The sequence below is a fragment of the Saccopteryx leptura genome, chromosome 1 (genome assembly GCF_036850995.1).
Source record: "Saccopteryx leptura isolate mSacLep1 chromosome 1, mSacLep1_pri_phased_curated, whole genome shotgun sequence".
NCBI classification, from domain to species: Eukaryota; Metazoa; Chordata; class Mammalia; order Chiroptera; family Emballonuridae; genus Saccopteryx; species Saccopteryx leptura.
In genome coordinates this window covers 243,860,113-243,881,911 of record NC_089503.1, presented here as the reverse complement: position 1 = coordinate 243,881,911, position 21,799 = coordinate 243,860,113, and the positions used below count along the sequence as shown (strand labels likewise).

The 21,799-nt window shown below is 53.6% G+C and overlaps 2 protein-coding genes across 3 annotated transcripts; one reads left to right on the top strand and one right to left on the bottom strand.

The window, feature by feature from the left end:
- Positions 1-2,510: 2,510 nt before the first annotated feature.
- KISS1R (KISS1 receptor) lies at positions 2,511-6,316 on the bottom strand. Its single transcript, XM_066360972.1, has 5 exons — positions 5,852-6,316; positions 4,667-4,791; positions 3,972-4,107; positions 3,507-3,739; positions 2,511-3,340 (listed from the first exon to the last, which is right to left on the bottom strand). Exons 1-5 carry the CDS (start codon positions 6,093-6,095, stop codon positions 2,885-2,887), a joined length of 1,194 nt encoding a protein of 397 aa, XP_066217069.1. The 5' UTR covers positions 6,096-6,316; the 3' UTR covers positions 2,511-2,884.
- Positions 6,317-9,292: 2,976 nt separating this feature from the next.
- R3HDM4 (R3H domain containing 4) lies at positions 9,293-18,997 on the top strand. 2 transcript variants are annotated; one of them, XM_066341843.1, is made up of 8 exons: positions 9,293-9,422; positions 14,813-14,967; positions 15,359-15,483; positions 15,878-16,001; positions 16,151-16,233; positions 16,667-16,752; positions 16,834-16,889; positions 17,961-18,997. In XM_066341843.1, exons 1-8 carry the CDS (start codon positions 9,346-9,348, stop codon positions 18,062-18,064), a joined length of 810 nt encoding a protein of 269 aa, XP_066197940.1. In that variant the 5' UTR covers positions 9,293-9,345; the 3' UTR covers positions 18,065-18,997. The 2 variants fall into 2 exon arrangements, with proteins under 2 accessions (XP_066197940.1, XP_066197933.1); XM_066341836.1 differs by having other exon boundaries at positions 16,148-16,233.
- The last annotated feature ends 2,802 nt before the right edge of the window (positions 18,998-21,799 follow it).

Genomic DNA, 21,799 nt, shown 5'->3' with positions numbered 1-21,799 from the left:
CTTGCAGTGTGGCTGGCCCATGGTCTGTTTTCCCATTGCCTGTTAAAGATATCGGATTGGTTCCAATTTGGGGTGGGTTTTTTTTTGCAAATACAGCTGCTATGAACACATGTGTACAGGTTTTTGCTTTAACAGGAGTTTTCATTCCTCTGAGATAGATGCCCAAGAGTCCAACCATCTTAAATTATTATTATTATTATTATTATTTTCTGAAGCTGGAAACGGGGAGGCAGTCAGACAGACTCCCACTTGCGCCTGACCGGGATCCACCCGGCATGTCCACCAGGGGGCGATGCTCTGCCCATCTGGGACGTCGCTCTGCTGCAATCAGAGCCATTCTAGCGCCTGAGACAGAGGCCACAGAGCCATCCTCAGCGCCCAGGCAAACTTTGCTCCAATGGAGCCTTGGCTGCGGGAGGGGAAGAGAGAGACAGAAAGGAAGGAGAGGAGGAGGGGTGGAGAAGCAGATGGGCGCTTCTCCTGTGTGCCCTGGCCGGTAATCGAACCTGGGACTCCTGCACGCCAGGCCGACACTCTACCACTGAGCCAACCGGCCAGGGCCTTAAATTATTTTTTAAATTCTTTTTTCACAGAGAGATCTTGCCACTCTCTCTGCACACACTTCGTCTTTTTATTTTTTTGTGACAGAGTCAGAGAGAGACAGAGAGAGGGACAAATAGAGACAGACAGACAGGAAGGGAGAGAGATGAGAAGCATCAATTCTTTGTTGTTGCACCTTAGTTTTCATTGATTGCTTTCTCATATGTGCCTTGACCAGGGGCTACAGCGGACCAGGTGAGTCCTTATGCAAACCAGCGACCTTGGGCTCAAGCTGGTGAGCCTTGCTCAAACTAGATGAACCCGCACTCAAGCTGACGACCTCGGGATTTTGAACCTGGGTCCTCTGCGTCCCAGTCCGATGCTCTATCCACTGCACCACCACCTGGTCAGGCACACCACCTCTTTTAATTCCCATAGAACACCTGGTTATTCATTCCACAAATATTCATTCAGCCTTGCTGGGCACTGGGCCCTAGGGACATCTGGGGGACCAAGTAAGACATGCATCCAGAAGGTACAGCACAAGGATTTTAGAGCTGTGATGGGAAGACAGGTGGGGTGCCTGACCCAATCTGGAGGTATCTGGGACAACTTCCTGGAGGAAAAAGCAGCTGACCTAAGACTTGATGGGCGAATGGGTAAGGGTACACCTGGCACAACAGAGGGAACTGCATGTGTAAAGGCCCAGATGCAAGAAGAATGGCAGCAGTTCAGGAAACCACATGAAGATAGTGATTTTGGGGATGTGAGGGAGGAGAGGGAGGTGGGCAGAGCCCATGAGCAAAAAGAATTTCAACTGCACATCCAGCCCAATCTGGAGGCCAGGTGTTGAAGACCAGAACAAACAAGCTTCAGGCCAACATCAAAACAGCATGATAGGCCCTGGCCGGCTGGCTCAGCGGTAGAGCGTTGGCCTGGCGTGTGGGGGACCCGGGTTCGATTCCCGGCCAGGGCACACAGGAGAAGCGCCCATTTGCTTCTCCACCCCCCCTCCTTCTTCTCTGTCTCTCTCTTCCCCTCCCGCAGCCAAGGCTCCATTGGAGCAAAGATGGCCCAGGTGCTGGGGATGGCTCCTTGGCCTCTGCCTCAGGCGCTGGAGTGGCTCTGGTCGTGGCAGAGCAACGCCCCGGAGGGGCAGAGCATCGCCCCCTGGTGGGCAGAGCATCGCCCCTGGTGGGCGTGCCGGGTGGATCCCGGCGAGCGCATGCGGGAGTCTGTCTGACTGTCTCTCCCCGTTTCCAGCTTCAGAAAAATACACACACACACACAAAAAATACCAGCATGATATTCCAGCATCTTGGTCCCACATTAATATCTCTGTAAATCTGGGTTGTTTGGAGAGCCTAATGTCCCCAAATAAATTTGGGAGAACTGGGGCCCTCCTAGATATGGGCAGTTAGTTGTCTTTCAGCACAGTGAAGCCTCTGGCCTGCAGGACTGTTGGAGAGACTGCACTATGACCCCACCCCCCAACCCCAGCAGGCACCTGCAGCCCCAACCACAACAAGGTGGGGTTATCCCCCAACCTCCCGGGAATCTAGGTGGAATCTAGGAAAAGTAACCTTTTGGAACTTCTGAGCCCAGGCCTCAGGAGACATGCAGTTTCTGCCTCTTCTTGGAAGTTTCTGCCAAGGAATGCCTGATTTTTCCCAACTGCCACATAGGGAGGAATTCCAATGGCCCTACAGAGGATCACTCAGCCACTGGCCACTAGAGTGAAACCCTTTTCCAATTAACCTCCTGATCCAGCCAACACCACATGGTCAGAGCACTGCCAGGCAAAGTCCCATCACCCCACAGAATAGTAAGAAACAATAAAAGGCTGCTGTTCCTAGACCCTCTGTTTGGGCTGGTTTGTTACACAGCAATCAATCAATTCTGGGTCTTGCACTTCAGCTAGGTGACATGGAAGTTTTCCCAACCAGGATGAAAGACACTCACCAGGTAGCAGCAACAATAACAGCCTGTTCTGCCAGTTTTAAAATGCAGAATGTATTCACATTTTAATATCGCTGACAATGGGATGAATCTTACAATAGTACCATCAACAGTGAGGCAGTATGTGAAAACATCTATTAATGCTTCCTGGAAAGTTTCAGTAGGTGCCAGCATCAAAGCATCTTCAATTTCAGGAAATGCAGAAACAATCATCACAAGAGCAGCAAACATCATAGCCAATTTGTACCAAACGTTACAAGAGGACAAAACATTTTCACTAAGATCATCTTGGACAAAAATAAAAATATTAATAACAGAATAATGGCAGCTGCAGTTCAAGTAACATCTGTTCCTCGGGGTCCATTTCGATTCCACCAGAGCAGGCTCAGAGAGGGGCAGCGTGCTCCCGCAGAACGCTCAGCCTGTGCGGCCCCTGCCCGCTGCTCCCCTGCTTTGGTGTTCTGGGATTACGATGGGCAGCCATGCGATGCAACTCGGCATGGGGGGCGACGGGGTCGCAGAGTCCAGGCCGCGTGGGACGCTGGGCGCGCCGGGAGGCGCAGGGGCAGACGCCGCGCAGAGCCTGACGGAAGTGAGAGCCCAGGAACGCGTAAAGAAGCGGGTTCAGAGCAGAGTTGCTGTAGGACATGCAGTGCGCCCAGATCTTGAGTGCGTAAGCAGCATAGCTGCGCGGGTGCCAGGAGCCCGCCGGTCCCAGCGCCTGCAGCACCAGGAACAGCTGGATGGGACCCCAGCAGGTAGCGAAGAGCAGAACGACGGCCGCCACCAGCCGTGACACCTTGGCCCGCACAGCGTCTGCTCGCTCCGCCAACAGCTGCCCCTGGGGGTGGGGGAGAGGTATGGGAAACTGCCTCAGAACTCCCCTCCTTGACCCCTGTATACTCCTCCCACAAGGCCGCCCCCTCAGATTCTTACAGATACGCCTCCCTCACTGTGCCCTCTCCCATCCCAGTCTGGCCGCGTCCCCCATCCACCCAGCGACACACCTGCAGGGCGCTGTCGGCGGGCGCGGGGCGCAAGGCGGCCTGGCCCAGGTGGCGAAGCATGGCCCCGTAGCAGACACAGGTGGCGACCAGCGGCAGCAGGTAGAGTGCCAGCAGGTTGTAGAGTGCAAAGGCGCGCTCGAGGGTGCGGCTGGGGAAGGCCTCGCTGCAGTAAGTGCGCGGCCCAGGGGAGAGGCGGTGCAGGGCGAGCACAGGAGCCGACACGGCTGCGGAGCCTGCACCACAGCGGCAGCTGAAGACTTTTCTCGGAAACGTGGGGTACGAGGGGGCCAGGGCCCTGGACTCCCAGGTGCCTCCCCAGTCTGTGCCCTCCCTGGTTCTTCGTAGGGAACGCTGTTGCGTCCATTTCCCAAATGCACGACCCACGCCCAGAGGGGCGGATTGTAGGAGGGCGCCCAGGGCACGAGGACGTGTCTCCCCACCCCGTGTGCCCCGCACTGCACTCACCCACCCAGATGCCCAGGCTGACGGACAGCGCCAGGCGGGGCGTGCGACGGTGCAGGGCGTGCAGTGGGAACACTGTCACGTACCAGCGGTCCACGCTCATGGCCGTCAGGGTGGCGCATGTGGCCTGCACCGAGACCTGGAAGGGAAGAGAGGCGGGCGTGGGCCCTGCCCCCACCCGGTCTGGGGCCTGCTTTGTCTGTGCCCACACTGTGGGTCTCCCCACACATGTCCAACCGTTCAAGCACACACAGGACATATACTGGGAGGGTCTTCAGGGGCCACAACTTAAAGGGGCAGAAGAGGGGCAATACCAAAGAGAACCCCAGAATGGTGGGGGCTTAAGGGGACCATGGGGTCTGCTGAGACCCTTAGACTAAGACAGGGAGAGGTAGAGCCATCCTAGGGACAAGGGAGGCAAAACTCCTGATTGCTCTCCTGTGCCCATACCCAGCACCCAGTGCCTATCTGTATTCCTCCCTTTGCCCAGGTCCTCCACCCCCTACTACTGGGTCCAGGCTATACCTCTCCCAGTTATATCCACTAGACTCTATCCACCCCAATACCCCTCAACCCCCTCTTCTTGCTGGGCCCCATCCTCCCCATTGTGCCCATCGTTGGTGGTCCAGCTTGCCCACATCAAGACCCAAGCCCCCGGCTTCGGCTTCCCAACCCCTCTCCCCCAACCTGCACCCCACCTGCTGAATGTAGTTGACAAACTTGCACATGAAGTCACCTAGCACCCAGGCAGGCAGTGGGTAGAGCAGGGCCGTGAAGGGCACACAACATAGCAGGAAGGTCACGTCTGTGGCTGCTAGGTTAGCTGCAGGCAGGAGACATGCAGGTGCTGGCCAAGGGGTGCCCAGGCCTTAGCCACCCAGCACTTCTGACCCAGCTCCCTAGCATTCATCTTTGTCCAAGTGATCAGCAGGAGGGCTTCAGAAGGCCCTCTTTTACATTTCAAACATCCTCCTACAACAGCTTCATATATAGATATTCAAGCTTCAATGGGCCCTGCTCATACCTGCTGGGGCTGGGAAAGCCTGAGCAAGCCATTGCCCCAAGCCTCAGTTTTCTCATCTGCAAGTTGGAGATAGTGGTGCTCACCCAACACCCACCATAAAATGGAGAACATTCATCTGTATGGTAGGCCACCCCATCGCACAAGTGTGCAAACCCAGCCACTGTGGCAGAGGTCAAAACCTGGGAGCCCATGGGCCAAGTAGTCCCTCCCCCTACTGCTTTTATTCATTGGATACTGTGTTATAAGAACTACACTTCTTTCTCTTTTTTTTTAGGTGAGAGAGAGGGAGAGGGAAAGATGGAGAGATAGACAGGAAGGAAGAGAGATAAGAAGTATTAATTCTTTGTTGCAGCAACTTATTTGTTCATTGATTGCCTTCTCATATGTGCCTTGACTGGGGGATGCAGCAAAGCCAGTGACCCCTTGCTCAAACCAGCAACCTTGGGATTCAAGCCAGTGACCTTTGGGCTTAAGGTAGCGATCATTGGGTCACCTGTATGATCCCATGCTCAAGCCAGCGACCCTGTGCTCAAGCTAGATAAGCCTACGCTCAAGCCGACCTCGGAGTTTCAAATCTGGGTCCTCAGCGTCCCAGGCTGAGGCTCTATCCTCTGCACCACCGCCTGGTCTGGCCAAGAACCATATTTCAATTGGACATCTTCCTGGAGTGGCAGGGGCGAACTCTTCAAATCACACTCAACCTCCATTTTACCTACTTCACCTGCATGAACCTTCCAATGCTCGAGTTGCCGACCCCTAGGACAATAGGGAAAGGACCCAAGACCCGCAGGGGGTAAATTCCTCTCTGGAAGGGCTCCGGGAATGGCAGGTAGGCACCGCACAGTGCCTGGCAGCTCACCTATGTAAAAGTTGGTCACTGTGCGCATCTGCTTGTGGCGGCAGATAACGAAAATAACAAGCAAGTTCCCTGTCAGGCCAAGCAGCATCAGCGCGCCAAAGAAGAGCGGCACGAGCCAGGCGTCCACGGGCCACACCGCGGGGGTCGGGCTGTCGGAGGCATTGGTGCCACAGCCTAGACAGCCCGATGCGTTGGCTTGCACCCACCAGGAAGCGTTGGGCCCAGGCTTGGCTAAGGCGCGCATGGTTTCACCGCCTTCTTCCTACCGATCGCCGTGGAGACCCTCTTTCTAGCGGCCCGCAGAGGATGCGCCTTTAGAGCCGGAGCTGGGGAAGGTTGAAGATGCACCCTCGGAGCTCCGGAAGGCTCTCGGCTGGAAGCCACCGGGTTTGGAGGGCGGCTGGGCTGGCCAGCAATGGCTCTGCTCCTCCTGTCTCAGCTGCCTCGTATTTATACCCGATTCCCTCCTTGTTCCCGCCCTCCTGCCTCTTCTGCAGCCACTTGCCACTCCTTCCCCTGCCCCTGTGAGCCCTCCGTCCATAGCACAGCAACTTTTTGCCCCATCATCTCCTCTTCTTGAACCCCCAGGTTGAGAGCACTGGAGGATGGGTTGGGGCAGATCGAGAGTGGGGTGCGGTAAGCTGCGTGGATGTTGCTGTGGGCCCTAGGAGGACTCACCCTGACTAGGGGATAGAGACTCACCACCCCAGGATCTGGCAGTTAGAAGATTCATGTTCTTTTTTTTTTTTTTTTTTTTTACAGGGACAGAGAGAGGGATAGACAGGGACAGACAGTCAGGAACGGAGAGAGACGAGAAGCATCAACCATCAGTTTTTCATTAGGATACCTTAGTTGTTCATTGATTGCCTTCCCATATGTGCCCCGACCACGGGTCTTCAGCAGACCGAGTAACCCCCTGCTCGAGCCAGCGACCTCGGGGTCTCGAAACTGGGTCCTACACATCCCAGTCTGATGCTCCATCCACCGCGCCACCGCCTGGTCAGGCAAGATGCATGTTCTTTAAAGAAGTCAATCTCCCTGGACTCAGATTACCACAAATCAGACTCCTTGGGAGTGTCCACCTCCTAGTTCATGGGCAGTGATTGGCAGACACTTGTACAGGGCAGGTGGACACCCATGCCACTGGTGTCAGGTAACAGGTAGTGGGAAGTTTACAAAAGACATTGTTGAACCATTGATTCTAAAACTCACACCGAGAGGGCCCTGGCCGGTTGGCTCAGTGGTAGAGCGTCGGCCTGGTGTGCAGAAGTCCCGGGTTCGATTCCCGGCCAGGGCACTCAGGAGAAGCGCCCATCTGCTTCTCCACCCCCCTCTCCTTCCTCTCTGTCTCTCTCTTCCCCTCCCGCAGCCGAGGCTCCATTGGAGCAAAGATGGCCCGGGCGCTGGGGATGGCTCCTTGGCCTCTGCCCCAGGCGCTAGAGTGGCTCTGGTCGCAACAGAGCGACGCCCCGGAGGGGCAGAGCATCGCCCACTGGTGGGCAGAGCTTCGCCCCTGGTGGGCATGCCAGGTGGATCCCAGTCAGGCGCATGCGGGAGTCTGTCTGACTGTCTCTCCCTGTTTCCAGCTTCAGAAAAATACAAATAAATAAATAAATAAAAATAAAAAATAAATACAAAAAATAAAAATAAAACCACACCTAGAAATGGACCCCAGAGACTAGTCCATGAGGCACACAACAATGTACTAGGATGGTTGCCACTGTGGAGTACTATACAGCAGAGAAAAAGATGCTACCGTTTGTAAAAAGACTGCAATTAGGGGAGGGGTGAATAGATATGCATAGGCATTAAAGCACATCAACTATCTCCAGGGGAGAGTGCAAAGAGCCGGGAATGGAAAACATTTTCCTGTTCACCATTTAAAAAAGTGATTATTGAGCCTAACCAGGCGGTGACGCAGTGGATAGAGCATCAGCCTGGAACGCAGAAAACCCAGGTTCAAAACCCCAAGGTCGGCCCTGGCCGGTTGGCTCAGCGGTAGAGCGTCGGCCTGGCGTGCGGGGGACCAGGGTTCGATTCCCGGCCAGGGCACATAGGAGAAGCACCCATTTGCTTCTCCACCCCCCCCTCCTTCCTATCTGTCTCTCTCTTCCCCTCCTGCAGCCAAAGCTCCATTGGAGCAAAGATGGCCCGGGCGCTGGGGATGGCTCCTTGGCCTCTGCCCCAGGCGCTAGAGTGGCTCTGGTCGCAGAGCAACGTACCGGAGGGGCAGAGCATCGCCCCCTGGTGGGCAGAGCGTAGCCCCTGGTGGGTGTGCCGGGTGGATCCCGGTCGGGCGCATGCGGGAGTCTGTCTGACTGTCTCTCCCCGTTTCCAGCTTCAGAAATAAATAAATAAATAAATAAATAAATAAATAAAAAAAGAAAGAGAGAAACACCAGTTCGTTGTTCCACTTATCCATGCATCCATTGATTGACTCCTGGACGTGCTTGGACCCAGGATCAAACCTGCAATCAGGGGGACTGCTCCAACCAACTGTGCTACCCAGCCCCCTGTTAACCCTTTTTATACCTTGAAGTTATTCTTTTTTTTTTTTTAAGATATTTATTTATTTATTTATTTATTTGAGAGAGAGAGAGAGAGAGAGAGAGAGAGAGAGAGAAAAGGGGGAGGAGCAGGAAGCATCAACTCCCATATGTGCCAGGCAAGCCCAGGGCTTTGAACAGGCAACCTCAGTGTTCCAGGTCGATGCTTTATCTACTGTGCCACCACAGGCCAGGCTGAAGTTATTCTTGACAAATCAGAATAAAAATCAGAAAGGGAAGAAAAATCCATGTGGAGTGGTAGACAGGTTAGGATGAGGAGACCCTCAGTTACCAGGTGGAGGTGGAGGAATTTTGGGGGGGATGAGTTGAACTGGTCTAGGAGAGCACTCAGCAGGTGGCTGAACCTTAAAAGGGGGTTCTGGGGAGCAGAAGCAGCTCACCAACAGGTCCGAGGATCTCAGAGGGTATGAAGAGTGCAGTGCAGTCAAAGCTCCTTGGGAGGGAGGTCCCTGGTCAGGTCAAGGTCCAGGCTGCATACTCTAGGATTTATTTTATTGAGCAGCTACTCATCGTGTGCCAGAACAGTAGAGAAAAACGTTTGTGGCCCCAGAGCCCGTGGGTGCTGGGGCTGGGGGCGGTATAGTAGGGGTCATTTCACTCTTCCACTGCCTCCAAAAAGGACGTCCCCTTCCCTCCTCCAGTTTCCTATTTCTCGCGGCTGGGTGCCCCACCATGCTCGCACCCTGGGTTTGTGGCCGCGGTCCCCCCACCCTCACCTCAGTGTCTCAGTTTCCCCGTCGGTCCCCCCAGGAGGTGGGTGGCTCCTCCAACTGCAGCCCGAGGGCTGGCCGCCCTCTTGGCGGCGGTCCCCGAGCGGCGCGGCCAGCCTCCAAGATCCGCCCCGGCCCGCCTCCGGGCGTCCGTCACTTCCTGCCCGGCCCCGAGAAGGCCTTGCCGGGTGGCGGCGGCGAAGGCGACACCCTAGCCATGGTCGCACTGGAGAACCCCGAGGGTGGCTCAGAGGAAGCGACTGCGGGGATCGTTCCGGGCAGTCGGCGAACGCTGTGAGCCGGTGGAGCGGGCGGGGCGCACCACCCACCGGGGCTATGGGGCTCCCTCCCCTCAACCCCCCCAGACGCAGCCCCAGGCCCGCCCCGCCCCTTTTCCTCGGTGACACCCCCTAGACGCGGGTGGAGGTGGAGGAGCTTATTGTTAGCCCGTGTTTACCGGGGGAAATCCCATTCCCGCCGCCCTTGGGTATTTGCTGGTGTGGAGGGGCATACCCGGTTGTGGGTTAAGGACCCTCAGGGCCCTGGAGTCCCGGGTACTAAACCATCCGGGGGTCCTGTGCGCCTGTTACCGCTCGGGTGGGGCGGCCGCTGTACGGTGTCCCTGGCTTTTATTCACACGCAGTGTTCCTGTCCCCAATACCCTGGCTGAATATTCACCTCACTGCCAGGGCTGGATCCCCGCCTGAGTTATCAGCTCCCCTCCTGAGTGCACGGAGCTATGGTTTATTTCCAGCTACAAACCCAGATTAACCGGGGAGGGTGCTTAAAACCTGGGCAACCGGGGCCTGTCTGTCTGGGGAAGGAGAGACTGGAAGCAAGTGGAGTGACCCCATATGGGTGTCGATATCCTCCCCCCCCCCCCCCCGTATGAGTGTAGATCCCTTGGGTCGCAGATTTCCTGTGAACCCTGATCTTTACGCAGAAACCTGTGTGAGCCACCCTTCTGTGCCTCAGTTTCCCCACTTGTAAAATGAGATAACAATGGCCTCTTCTCAGAGTGGTTAAGGTCAGTGACCCTGTAGCCCCGAAGTGCCCAGTACGGTAGTGTCCATTCTTTAATTATCTTAAAATCTTATTATTTTAGTTTTATTATTTTAAAAGGATCTTTATTATTTCATTATTATTATTTTTTAATTGGTTGCTTTAGAGAGACAGAGAGGAAGGGAGAGAGAGTGAGAGAAAAGTATTCATTTGTTGTTCCACTTAGTGGTGCATTCATTGGTTGCTTCCCTTAGGGGTGCTGACCAGGGATGGAACTGGCAACTTTGATGTTTCAGGATGACGCTGTAACAGCCAGAGCCATTTAATTTTTTATTTTATTATTATTATTTTTTTTGTATTTTACTGAAGCTGGAAACGGGGAGAGACAGTGAGACAGACTTCCGCACGCGCCCTACCGGGATTCACCCGGCACGCCCACCAGGGGGCAACGCTCTGCCCACCAGGGGGCGATGCTCTGCCCCTCCGGGGCATCGCTCTGTTGCGACCAGAGCCACTCTAGCGCCTGGGGCAGAGGCCAAGGAGCCATCCCCAGCGCCCCGGCCATCTTTGCTCCAATGGAGCCTCGCTGCGGGAGGGGAAGAGAGAGACAGAGAGGAAGGAGAGGGGGAGGGGTGGAGAAGCAGATGGGCGCTTCTCCTGTGTGCCCTGGCCGGGAATCGAACCCGGGACCCCTGCACGCCAGGCCGACGCTCTACCACTGAGCCAACCGGCCAGGGCCCAGAGCCATTTAATTTTTTAAAATTATTACTTTATTATTATATTTATTATTACTTTATTGTTATTTGTTATTAACTTATGTTATCTCCTCTGGGCATTTACCAGAGGCCATACTGGTTTCTGCAGATGTGGGTATTTACCTGAGGGGCCTTAACCAAGCAAAGTAGGTATTTACCTACCAGGTGTGTACCTCTGATCCCCACAGAGTGCCCCTACCGCAGCGTTTTGGGGGGTGTACCCACTGTTGGGGGGGGTGCCCAGTTGGCCCCACCTAGTCTGAGTCACCTCTGCCCTGAGCCCACATTTCCTGTTAGGGAAGTAAGTTCTTCTTTCGGGTTCCTGGGGGAGGGACAGGTCAGAGAAGGTGATTTTTGCCCAGGGCAGTGGATGTCAAAATTCCCATTTCAGGGAGCAGACAGAATTGGGAGCAATGGGGTCTGGTTCTCCCCAAACCCAACTTAACTTAGCAACTATTCACCATTAGGCCTGTCCACTCTGCACACATTTCCTGAGGACTGTGGGTTTAGAAAGCCTCAGGTGCCCTGTCTGAGTCTTCAGTTTCCCCATCTGTAAATTAGTCTCTTTGGGTGACACAGGAAACAGATGAACTGGCCTTTAGATGTGTAAACAAACAGCTATTGAGCACCTGCTGTGGGCCTGTATTGGGGACACAGCAGAGACCAAAACAACCTCATCCTCATCCGGGGTCCTCTTTGCACAGGTCTAGCAAGGAAGGTGAGGATTAAGGAGTAAACACATACATGGGCCAGCTGATTTTGGATGCCAACTGGTGAAGCAGGCAAACAGGGCTGATTGGGCTAGTGGGGGTGGGGCAACTTTCAGGGAAGTGACATTTGAGCAGAGAACAGAGAGAGCTGAGAAAGGGTGCTTCAGACAGAGGGCTCAGCACATGCAAATATCCTGAGGTGGATTGTTCCTGGCTAGTTTGAAGCACATGAAGGGACCCATGTGGCCAGAACAGAGGAAACACCCAGGGACAGATGGGGTCAGGCATTGGTGTTTTGCATATAGAGATTTTTTTTTTAAGTGAGAGCAGGGGAAACAGACAGATTCCTGAATGCTCCCCAACCAGGATCCACTCAGCAACTCCCATCTGGGGCCTATGCTCATATCAACCAACTGTCCTCAGTGCCTGAGGCCAACACTCTGACCAACTGAGCTATCCTCAGTACCCCAGGCCAACACTGAACCAATTAAGCCAAAGGCTGCAAGTGGAGAAAAGAGAGAGAAGGGAGAGAGGGAAGGGAAGAGAAGCAAATGATTGCTTCTCATGTGTACCCTGACTGGTGTTTGACCCCGGCACAGCTGCATGCTGAGCCAGTGCTCTATCCACTTAGCCAACTGGCCAGGGCCTGTAGAGATTTTTTTTTTTAGAAATATGGCTCATTTTATTATTATTATTATTATTATTATTTTTACAGAGTCAGAGAGAGGGATAGATAGGGACAGACAGGAATGGAGAGAGATGAGAAGCATCAATCATTAGTCTTTCCTTGCGACACCTTAGTTGTTCACTGATTGCTTTTTCATATGTGCCTTGACCGTGGGGCTACAGCAGACTGAGAAACCCTTTGCTCGAGCCAGTGACCTTGGGTCCAAGCTGGTGAGCTTTTTTTTTTTTTTTTGCTCAAACCAGATAAGCCCACGCTCAAGCTGGCAACCTCGGGGTATCGAACCTGGGTCCTCTGCATCCCAGTTCGACGCTCCATCCACTATGCCACCGCCTGGTCAGGCTGTAGAGATTTTTTATATAAAGTTCATCCCAAGATTCAACACCCATCAACCCAGCCTTTATTACAGATCTGACTTGCAGGATAATTGTGCCATGCCCCTTTTATGCCTGATCCTCCCTATGTCTTGAGTGGGGATTCAGGCCCCTCATACCTATACTCCCTACCCCACCTACCCAGGTCACATGTTTCTTATCTCCTGCTGGAATCTGGTAGAAGTGAGCATGCTTGAATTAATGGGGGACTCACTTTCCAGGGCTCAGCTCAGAGCTTGAGATCCACAAGAGGGTACTAAGCCCCCTAATGCCTGTAGGACCAGATACAGACCATGTGGTCTGGGTACAGGACAGGCAGGGCCTCCAATGCCAGGTCAAGGAAGAGCTGGACCTTGCCATGAGGGTGCTGGGGAGCCATGGATGGTGGTGGAACATGGGAGGGGCTGGTTGGGTCTTAGTTAAGTGGGCTTTGGTCTGAGGAGCCCACCAAGGATCTTTGTGGACCCACAAATGAAGCAGGAGGCTTGCTTTTGTTGTGGGTGCTCTGCTCAGACTCAGGTTCAAGTGTTTGTTCTGTTCCTATTCTGAAGGTGTTGGGAAGCCCTATTTCTCAGAACCCCATGCCCTGAGTGTTGGAACTCTCTCACTGAGTCCTGCCTGCTCTGATGTCTTCTGACAGTCCCCCCGCCCCCATGTAGCTTCTGTTATCGACCCAACCAGGCTGCCATCTTGGACTCTGTCCAGCTCCTAGAATAGTGACATAAACACTGGAGCCCCAGGGAAGACATGGGTGAATCTGGGGCTTCTGGTGAGGGTGCTTGGGCCTCTAGGGGCCAACTCTCAGGTTGGATCCTGTGCTGACTTGATATGTGAATGCTCTCAACCCAGGGTGATTATTGATGTGGCTGAGGGGGTGAGATCCCCATCACAGGAGGAAACCAAGCAAATGGGGACTGGGTTCCCAGTGGAGGGTGCCTATCCAACTTCGTTTGGCTTTGAATGTCTTCTCCCATACTCATAGGCAGCCACAGGGATTTTCCAGGACATCTGATCCAGCAGTTATTTTTTGAGTACCTACTGTGTGCCAGGCATGGCTGTGAGTGCTCAAGCAGAGGTTATGATCTAGCAGGAATGTGAGCAGTCATCAGTGGAATAGAATGTATGGTGATCAGAAAGCCAAAGGAGTAAGGTATTAAATAGAAGAGGTTGCAGTCTCACTAAGGAGGTTTCAACAGAAGCCAAAAGGAAGTGAGCCAGTGAGCCATTCAGAGTTTAAGAGACTGTGCCCCAGGCAGTGGGCACAGCCAGTGCAAAGAACCAGAGGTGGGACTGTATCTGGCTTACTGGCAGAGCAGCAGGAGATGACTGAAGTAGAATGAATGAAGGGGAGGGAGTTAGGACATGGGGAGGGGGACCCCAGACTCTCTAAGGGCTAGAATCTACCATCAGTCCACAGGGTGAGGGTTTCTGATCCCAGCAAGGACCATCCTATGGTTTGGGGTTGTTAGTGGCTGACCAGGAAGGCCTGAAGGCCCCGCAACTTCTCTTTGCCAGGAAGTTTATCTAAGAGTCCCCTGCTGTTCCACTGCACCTGGCCTTGAAGTCCCCAGCAGGAGTCTTGGCACTGTTAATCCATTTCCATAGTTAATGCCACTTGCTCTGGAGGAGGCCAGATTAGCTGCGGGGTCGGGGGTGGGGTGAGGGGACACTCTAGTCCCCTCCCTGGTCCTGGTCCCTGGGCACATTGTGTGTGGGGGTGTCCAAGGGCATGAAGCAGCTGTGCTCAGGTAAATAAAGTCTTTAAGAAATCCCAGAGGATGGTGGTGTTCAAATCTTGTATACTCTGGGCCTCATCAGCTGGCTGGGGCTAAAATCTGGAAGCCTGGGGGAGGGAGGAACTGCTTTCCTTAGCCACCCACCCAATTTGTGAATTCAGGCAAGTGTATTCTCTTCTCTGAGCCTCAGTTTGCTAACCTGTCATCACAGTTATGCCTGCCTTTCAAGTGATGTGACAATGAAACAAAATGAAATTTTTAGGGTCCAGGGATACACACCTGGCAGACGGTGAGCTCCCTGCTGCTGAGGGAAACCAAGCAGAGGATGACAAGCAGTTAAATGGCAATGGTAGGGTTCTGCCTGAGGGTACTGGCTTGTCTTGGCCCTGAGGACTGCCCTCTGCCCCAACTCTGGCCCACAGGCACTTTTCGGGATGCCTGCCCACTCTAGCTGGTTCCCAAGTGAAGAGGTTCTCAGCCTCCAAGCGGAAGCAGCACTTCATCAACCAGGCTGTGCGGAACTCAGACCTTGTGCCCAAGGCCAAAGGGCGGAAGAGCCTCCAGCGCCTGGAAAACAGTGAGCAGGGTTCAGGGGTACTTCCTGGGGGTTCCTAGGACTCAGATGAGAATGGTGTGCATGTTGGAATTATCTGTTGCCCTTACTATGAGCCTGGCCCTGAGCTGGGGAATACTGAGGCTAGGCTAAAGGGAGCTTTGGGCATTGGAGCTGCAGCTTTAAAGGGTGTGTAGGAGTTCAATAAGGCAGGGAGAGTTAGGAGGAGTTCTGGAGATGGTTTCTGTGCCTTCTGGGAAAAATAGCTGGAGTGTGGATGTGAGGAGGCTGTTGTAGCCAGGGAGTATAAACCATATATTTAGAGGGTAGGAGGAAAGATGGTCTGCGGGTCTCCATGGAGCCTGGGGGCCCCAAATGCCACATCCCAGCCCAGAGACCATCTGTTTCCATCTAGCCAAGTACCTCCTGACCCTGCTGGAGACAGACGGAGAAACACTTGGTCCAGAGGATGGGGACCTGGCACCCCCTGCAGCACCTGGCATCTTTGCTGAGGCCTGCAACAATGAGACCTATGTAAAGGTGGGGCCCTCTACCCCCTCGTTCCACTCCCTTCTCTGCTGCAGCCACACTGGCCTCTGTGTTTCTGTTCTGACTCCCACCACCAGGCAGTGCCTGTGCTAGTGCCTCTACCAAGAATACCCGCCCACCTTTGGTCCTTTGATAAATGCCCCCTTCGATCTCCCTCAAGGTCTCCACCAGAACCTCCTAGCACCCATGATTCATCTGTTCAACCATAGAGATATCCTTCTCCAGAGGAGTGGGTCTGCATGTGCCCCATGAACTGGCAGGCAAAGGTGTCCACAAGGAGTATTTCCATGCACTTTGTGGCCCCCTGTGTGTGTTGGCCAGATGAGGAACCTGAGGCCCAGAAATGTACTGTCATTAGCCCAGGGCCTGCCTGCCTCTGTTCCAGGTCTGGAATGACTTCATGAACCGCTCTGGGGAGGAGCAAGAGCGGGTCCTCCAATACCTAGAAGATGAGGCCAAGAGCAAGACACGGAGGAGGGGGCCTAACCGGGGGGAAGACCAGAGGAGAGGTGAGCTCTGCATGTGGGGTAGAGGGACCAGACACGTGAATAGAGGCCCGGCCTAGTGTGTAGGGCAAGACTGGGGATAGGTGGGGAGGAGCCTGGCAGGGGCAGGCGGGCAGTTTGCTGCTGCCCTAAGCCTTGGATTCTTACAGAAGACCCAGCCTACACCCCCCGAGAGTGCTTCCAACGCATCAGCCGGCGCCTGCGAGCCATTCTTAAGAGGAGCCGCATCCCCATGGTGAGTACCAGGCTGGCCAGTCTTTTCTCACTTGGCTGTCTCAACTTTTCAACTGGTGGTGGCATGATGGGGCACCAGTTATCTAGTGCATGTGCTGTGTTGGAAACAAGACAGGATACATACCAGTGTGATCAGAATGCAGGACCTAGGGCTAGTCAAGGGCTCTCCTTGTGGGTGAGGGTGTCAAGGGCAATGAAGGTGGGCACTACAGGATGTGTAGGAGTTCACTAGACAGAAAGTATAGGCATTCAAAACTATAAAAGATTTCTGAATGCCTGGAATTCTTGGAACCAGTTAAGTAGCCTCATGTTGCCTGTCAGAGGCCACATTATACCTAAGACTTAGAGCTCTGGAGGCTGTCCTGGATATGAGGGCCTGGACAACCTGGCCAAGATCACAGTCAGTCTGGCCCTCGGGCCTGTCTCTCCTGCAGGAAACGCTGGAGACCTGGGAGGAGCGGCTGTTGAGGTTCTTTTCTGTGTCTCCCCAGGCTGTGTACACAGCCATGCTGGACAACAGGTGACTGGTGGGGGCAAGCACAGCCAGATCCCAGGGTGGCTGGTTCCGACCCATGGCTATTCACTGCCCATTCCTCCACAGCTTCGAGAGGCTGCTACTCCATGCTGTCTGTCAGTATATGGACCTCATCTCAGCCAGTAAGTCCTGGCAGCCCCCTGGACCTTCCTAAGTGAGCCAATTCTGCCCAAGGAAGTCAAGGCTACATAGTATCTGCTTACTCAACAGGAGCCTTGGCGGTGGGGGGAGACAGCTTGAGCAAAGTGGTGGTAGTGAGATGCATTAATTCATCAGAGGTTCCTGTGGTCCTGGCTCTACACTGTGTGACACTGTAGACACAGACCCCCTCCATCCACATCTTCAGGGCCAGGGGTAGAGAGGGGCCTATGTGGGGGTGATAAAGCTGAGCCTTGATGGTCCCCAAGATAAGATGAGGAGACCCCAGTGTCTGCAGGGCCCTCATTTAACCATACTCCCCTCCACTGTGCCACACGATTTCTGGCAAGTACAGTACACCATCCGGGGGCCTGTGTCCCCACTTACAAAGGGGGGCAGTCTCAGAACACAACCCCTCAGGGAGGGTGCCTGCAGACCATTGCCAGCCCTGGGTGCCCTATTGGGTCCTCACTCTCCACTCCTATCTTTCTGCCTGTTTTCTGCCAGAGTTGTGGAGGAGACAGTTCTCATGGCAACCCCAGGATGGTTCATCCCTTGGTAGAAGAGCAGCCCTCCTACTTGTCTTTGTAACTATAGATTCAGGAGGGAGGGGCTGGGCTGAGGGTGCTTCTCTGCTGGAGTCCAGGTGTTGCCTGAACACAGGAGAAGGGGCCCTGTCAAGATAGGGAGCAGGGGAGAGGGAACAGCCAGGCAGAAGCCTTCAGGTGGGACTGCTTCACAGTCATCCTAGGGCAGGGATGGAAGCAGGCAACTAGGGAGGAGGCAGTACACTTGTTCAGGGCCGTGAATGTACCCCTTGGCCTCCGGCCTGTGTGTGTCAGTGCGTCCATCTGAACATGGGATAAGGAACAGAAAGGATGAAACAGGTTGCAGATGTAGGATCTCATAGAGCTGTATCTGTTCTCGTGAGGCTGTCATGGTCAGCCAGACTCCAAGTGCCAGCTTGCCATCATAACCTACAGCAAAGAAGGGCCATGGGCATGGCACCTATGTTGCCATGACTCTTGCATTCCTTTCATTCCTGCCTCTTGCAGGTGCCGACCTAGAGGGCAAGAGGCAGATGAAGGTCAGCAATCGGCATCTGGACTTCCTGCCCCCAGGGCTGCTCCTGTCTGCTTACCTGGAGCAACGTAGCTGATGCCAGCCCACCTGCCCCCACGTCCCATCAAAACTTCCCAAACATCCACCAAAATGTTTGTTATTTTTAGAAGTTGTCCTTGGATATGTGCTCTCCCCCTTGGGGTGGTACTCTCACCCTGGCCCCATCTCATCCCAGCTCTTCCAGGTAAATGCTGGCAGCTGGACCTGCCCCAGGCTATCCTGGGCCCATAGCTCCCCACTCTGGGACTTGTATTTGGGTGGGGAGACCTGGCCTGTTCAATTCTATTTTCCTTCTTCAGTCAGGTTTTCCAGCCCAGTCTGAAGATTAAGCAAGGAAGAAGAGGCTAGGTTTTTATCACTTTTAATTAATTTGGCATGATGTGTTGTAGATTTTTAAATTCCTTTTGGGAAGAAAAACCAAATATTTGCCCCAACTGATAAATCAGGGGCTTTGTTCTAGTCCCTGCTTGATCTCGCTCCCAATTTTCTGGCTAGAATTGGGGGGTCTCTGGGGTGCTGCCCCTCATCCTAGGAGCATTATGTGTGTGTGCGTGTGCATATGCATGCTGGTGTCCTGTGATCCAGGACCGAAGCTGCGTCTTAAAGGCTGGTTTTATCCTCTTTTTGAAATGTGTGTTTTCCTCCCCTGGTGCTTTTTGGTGGCTCTTGCGGCCCTGCCTGCTCTATAACCCCTTCCCCCAACTTTTCTCCCCTCTATTCATTCTGGAGGTCTGGGACTTCCAGCCAGAAGCCTCTGCCCTCCCACTGCCATGTTCCTCTCTCCGTGTCTCCTCATCTCCCCCATACCCCCAGCCGGACTCTGCCTGTTGCTTTGGGTGTCCTCAGGCTGGTCACCCTAACCTGGGCCACAAGAGCAGGGCTGGGGACTCCCCCCGCCTCTCGTGTGTATGGCTTATTGCACTTTGAGAAAAGTGGAGAATTTAATAAATTTCTGGTGCTCTGGTCTCCAGATCTAGGGTTTTCTTTTAGGGCAGGGCTGGGGATACAATAGGCGCTCAGGATGCACTTGGGTCCTAGTCACTGAGGGCTGCAGGCCTGGGGAAGGAGCTTTGTGTTATGATAGGCCCAGAGGGTGAGGCAGGTGCTGTGGAGATTACTGGAAGCATTTGGGCCTTGGCTCTGCTGCCCTGGCTCAAACCTCAGCTCCACCACTTCCCAGTTGCAGGACCTTAAAAAAGTCACTTGTGTGCGGTTCCTGGGGCAGCCAGTACAAAACATGCACAATGCAATAAAAGAACCCACACTGAGGCTGAAACAACAGGGGATTATCATCTCCCAGTTCTGGAGGCCGCAAGTCCAAACTCAAAGTGCTGGAAGGCCTTGCTTCTTCCAGAGGCTCTAGGGAGAGTCCTCCCTACCTCTCCCAGCTCCTAGTGGCTCTGGTGTCCCTTAGCTCCACCTCCCTAAGAATGGAGAATCTACATTAATCATGGGGAATTTAGCAGAGAAAGTTTGTCTCTTCCCCAGGTATGCATTTATTCAATCATTTATATCACTGTGGAGGAATGCGTATTTACTTCCTACTCTGGGTTACAATGTAGTATTACTTAATTTTGTTGCAGAAATTATTCCATATTTGGCTGCTGGGAGCTCTTAGTGGGCTCCTCTGCCTCTTTAGGGAGCCCCATCATTATGACATTTCTATTTCTTGAGCACAGTTCTGACTTTCTGCTATCACATGATGCTTGGGCTGGACTGGTGTATTTCTCCAAGGAGCCTAGTTCCTTTTATCAGACCACTGTGTTGAAAACCAGTGGGTATTCCATTTTAACATGCATTTATTTATTTATTTATTTTATTTTTAATTTTTTTGTATTTTTCCGAAGCTGGAAACGGGGAGGCAGTCAGATAGACTCCCGCATGCGCCCGACCGGGATCCACCCGACATGCCCATCAGGGGGCGATGCTCTGCCCATCTTGGGGCATCGCTCTGCCGCAATCAGAGCCATTCTAGCACCTGAGGCAGAGGCCACAGAGCCATCCTCAGCGCCCGGGCAAACTTTGCTCTAGTGGAGCCTTGGCTGCCGGAGGGGAAGAGAGGGACAGAGAGGAAGGAGAGGGGGAGGGGTGGAGAAGCAGATGGGCGCTTCTCCTGTGTGCCCTGGTCGGGAATCGAACCCGGGACTCCTGCACGCCAGGCCAACGCTCTACCGAGCCAACCGGCCAGGGCTTTAACATGCATTTAAATAGTTCTAAATGCATGTATTCCATTTTATAGTTCTAAATGCTATATTCCATTTAAACATGCATTTAAATAGTTCTAAAGGTAGATGCTAAAGAACGGAAACCCAAATGGCTAGGAAGGAGGACAAAGGGAGATATTTGAGTAACAAACTCCGAGGTTCCCATCTGCAGATGGAACACATCTCCAGGTTCTCAGAAGGACAGGACTGGGTCTCAAGGAGTTGGGCTGTGTGGAGTTCTTGTCCCTCTTCCCCAGCTCAGGTTCTAGGACTTTGTCCAGGTAGTACCTTCCGCCTGGTGCACCCTACCTTGCAATCCCAGTAGGTCTTCTTGGGGAAGACCCTACAAACTGGGGAGAGTCTACAGGAATGGAATTAGCTTTTGTAGGAGGAATTGAGGATGTGGTATGAATCCAGAAGGTCCTCAATTGGATAAATCACTTTGCTTATCCATGCCTCAGTTTCCCTATCTGTGAACAATACAAAAGTAAAGCAAATACAAAATGAAACTAGCTTTTGAAGGAGCTAGGGATGGGATTTGAAGATGGGAAGGCCCTCAAGCACTTTTTTTTCTTTCTTTTTTTTTTTTTACAGAGTCTGAGAGAGGGATAGACAGGGACAGACAGACAGGAATGGAGAGATGAGAAGTGTCAATCATTAGTTTTTTGTTGCGCATTGCGACACCTTAGTTGTTCATTGATTGCTTTCTCATATGTGCTTTGACCACGGGCCTTCAGTGAACCGAGTAACCCCTTGCTCAAGCCAGTGACCTTGGGTCCAAGCTGGTGAGCTTTTTGCCCAAACCAGATGAGCCCGCACTCAAGCTGGCGACCTCAGGATCTCGAACCTTAGTCCTTCGGCATCCTAGTCTGACGCTCTATCCACTGCGCCACCGCCTGGTCAGGCTCAAGCACTTTCTTATCCAGCCTGTTTCCCCACCCATGGATATTAGAAGAGCAAAATATTGAATGCTTTAGCCTGGCCGGGCGGTGGTGCAATAGATAGAGCATCGGACTGGGATGTGGAGGACCCAGGCTTGAGACCCTGAGGCCATCAGCTTGAGTGTGGGCTCATCTGGTTTGAGCAAAAAGCTCACCAGCGGCCCTGGCTGGTTGGCTCAGTGGTTGAGCGTCAGCCTGGCGTGCAGAAGTCCCAGGTTCGATTCCCAGCCAGGGCACAGAAGAGAAGCGCCCATCTGCTTCTCTACCCCTCCCCCTCTCCTTCCTCTCTGTCTCTCTCTTCCCCTCCTGCAGCCGAGGCTCCACTGGAGCAAAGATGGCCCGGGCACTGGGGATGGCTCCTCGGCCTCTGCCCCAGGCGCTAGAGTGGCTCTGGTCGCAACAGAGCGCCCCGGAGGGGCAGAGCATCGACCCCTGGTGGGCGTGCCGGGTGGATCCCAGTTGGGCACATGCGGGAGTCTGTCTGACTGTCTCTCCCCGTTTCCGGCTTCAGAAAAATACAGAAAAAATAAAAAAATAAAAAATAAAGCTCACCAGCTTGGATCCAAGGTTTCTGGCTTGAGCAGGGGGTTACTCAGTCTGCTGTAGCCCCACCCCCCCACCCCATCA

What these genes read in the sequence shown, in the direction of transcription:
- KISS1R (XM_066360972.1), bottom strand. Translation starts at nt 6,095, where the DNA reads ATGCGCGCCTTAGCCAAGCCTGGGCCCAACGCTTCCTGGTGGGTGCAA. An exon ending in TTGTCAACTACATTCAGCAG is followed by an intron (nt 4,108 to 4,666) that starts GTGGGGTGCAGG and finishes CTTCCCTTCCAG; the next exon opens with GTCTCGGTGCAGGCCACATG. An exon ending in CAGCCTGGGCATCTGGGTGG is followed by an intron (nt 3,740 to 3,971) that starts GTGAGTGCAGTG and finishes GCTGTGGTGCAG; the next exon opens with GCTCCGCAGCCGTGTCGGCT.
- R3HDM4 (XM_066341836.1), top strand. Translation starts at nt 9,346, where the DNA reads ATGGTCGCACTGGAGAACCCCGAGGGTGGCTCAGAGGAAGCGACTGCG. An exon ending in ACAGCCATGCTGGACAACAG is followed by an intron (nt 16,753 to 16,833) that starts GTGACTGGTGGG and finishes ATTCCTCCACAG; the next exon opens with CTTCGAGAGGCTGCTACTCC. An exon ending in TATGGACCTCATCTCAGCCA is followed by an intron (nt 16,890 to 17,960) that starts GTAAGTCCTGGC and finishes TGCCTCTTGCAG; the next exon opens with GTGCCGACCTAGAGGGCAAG.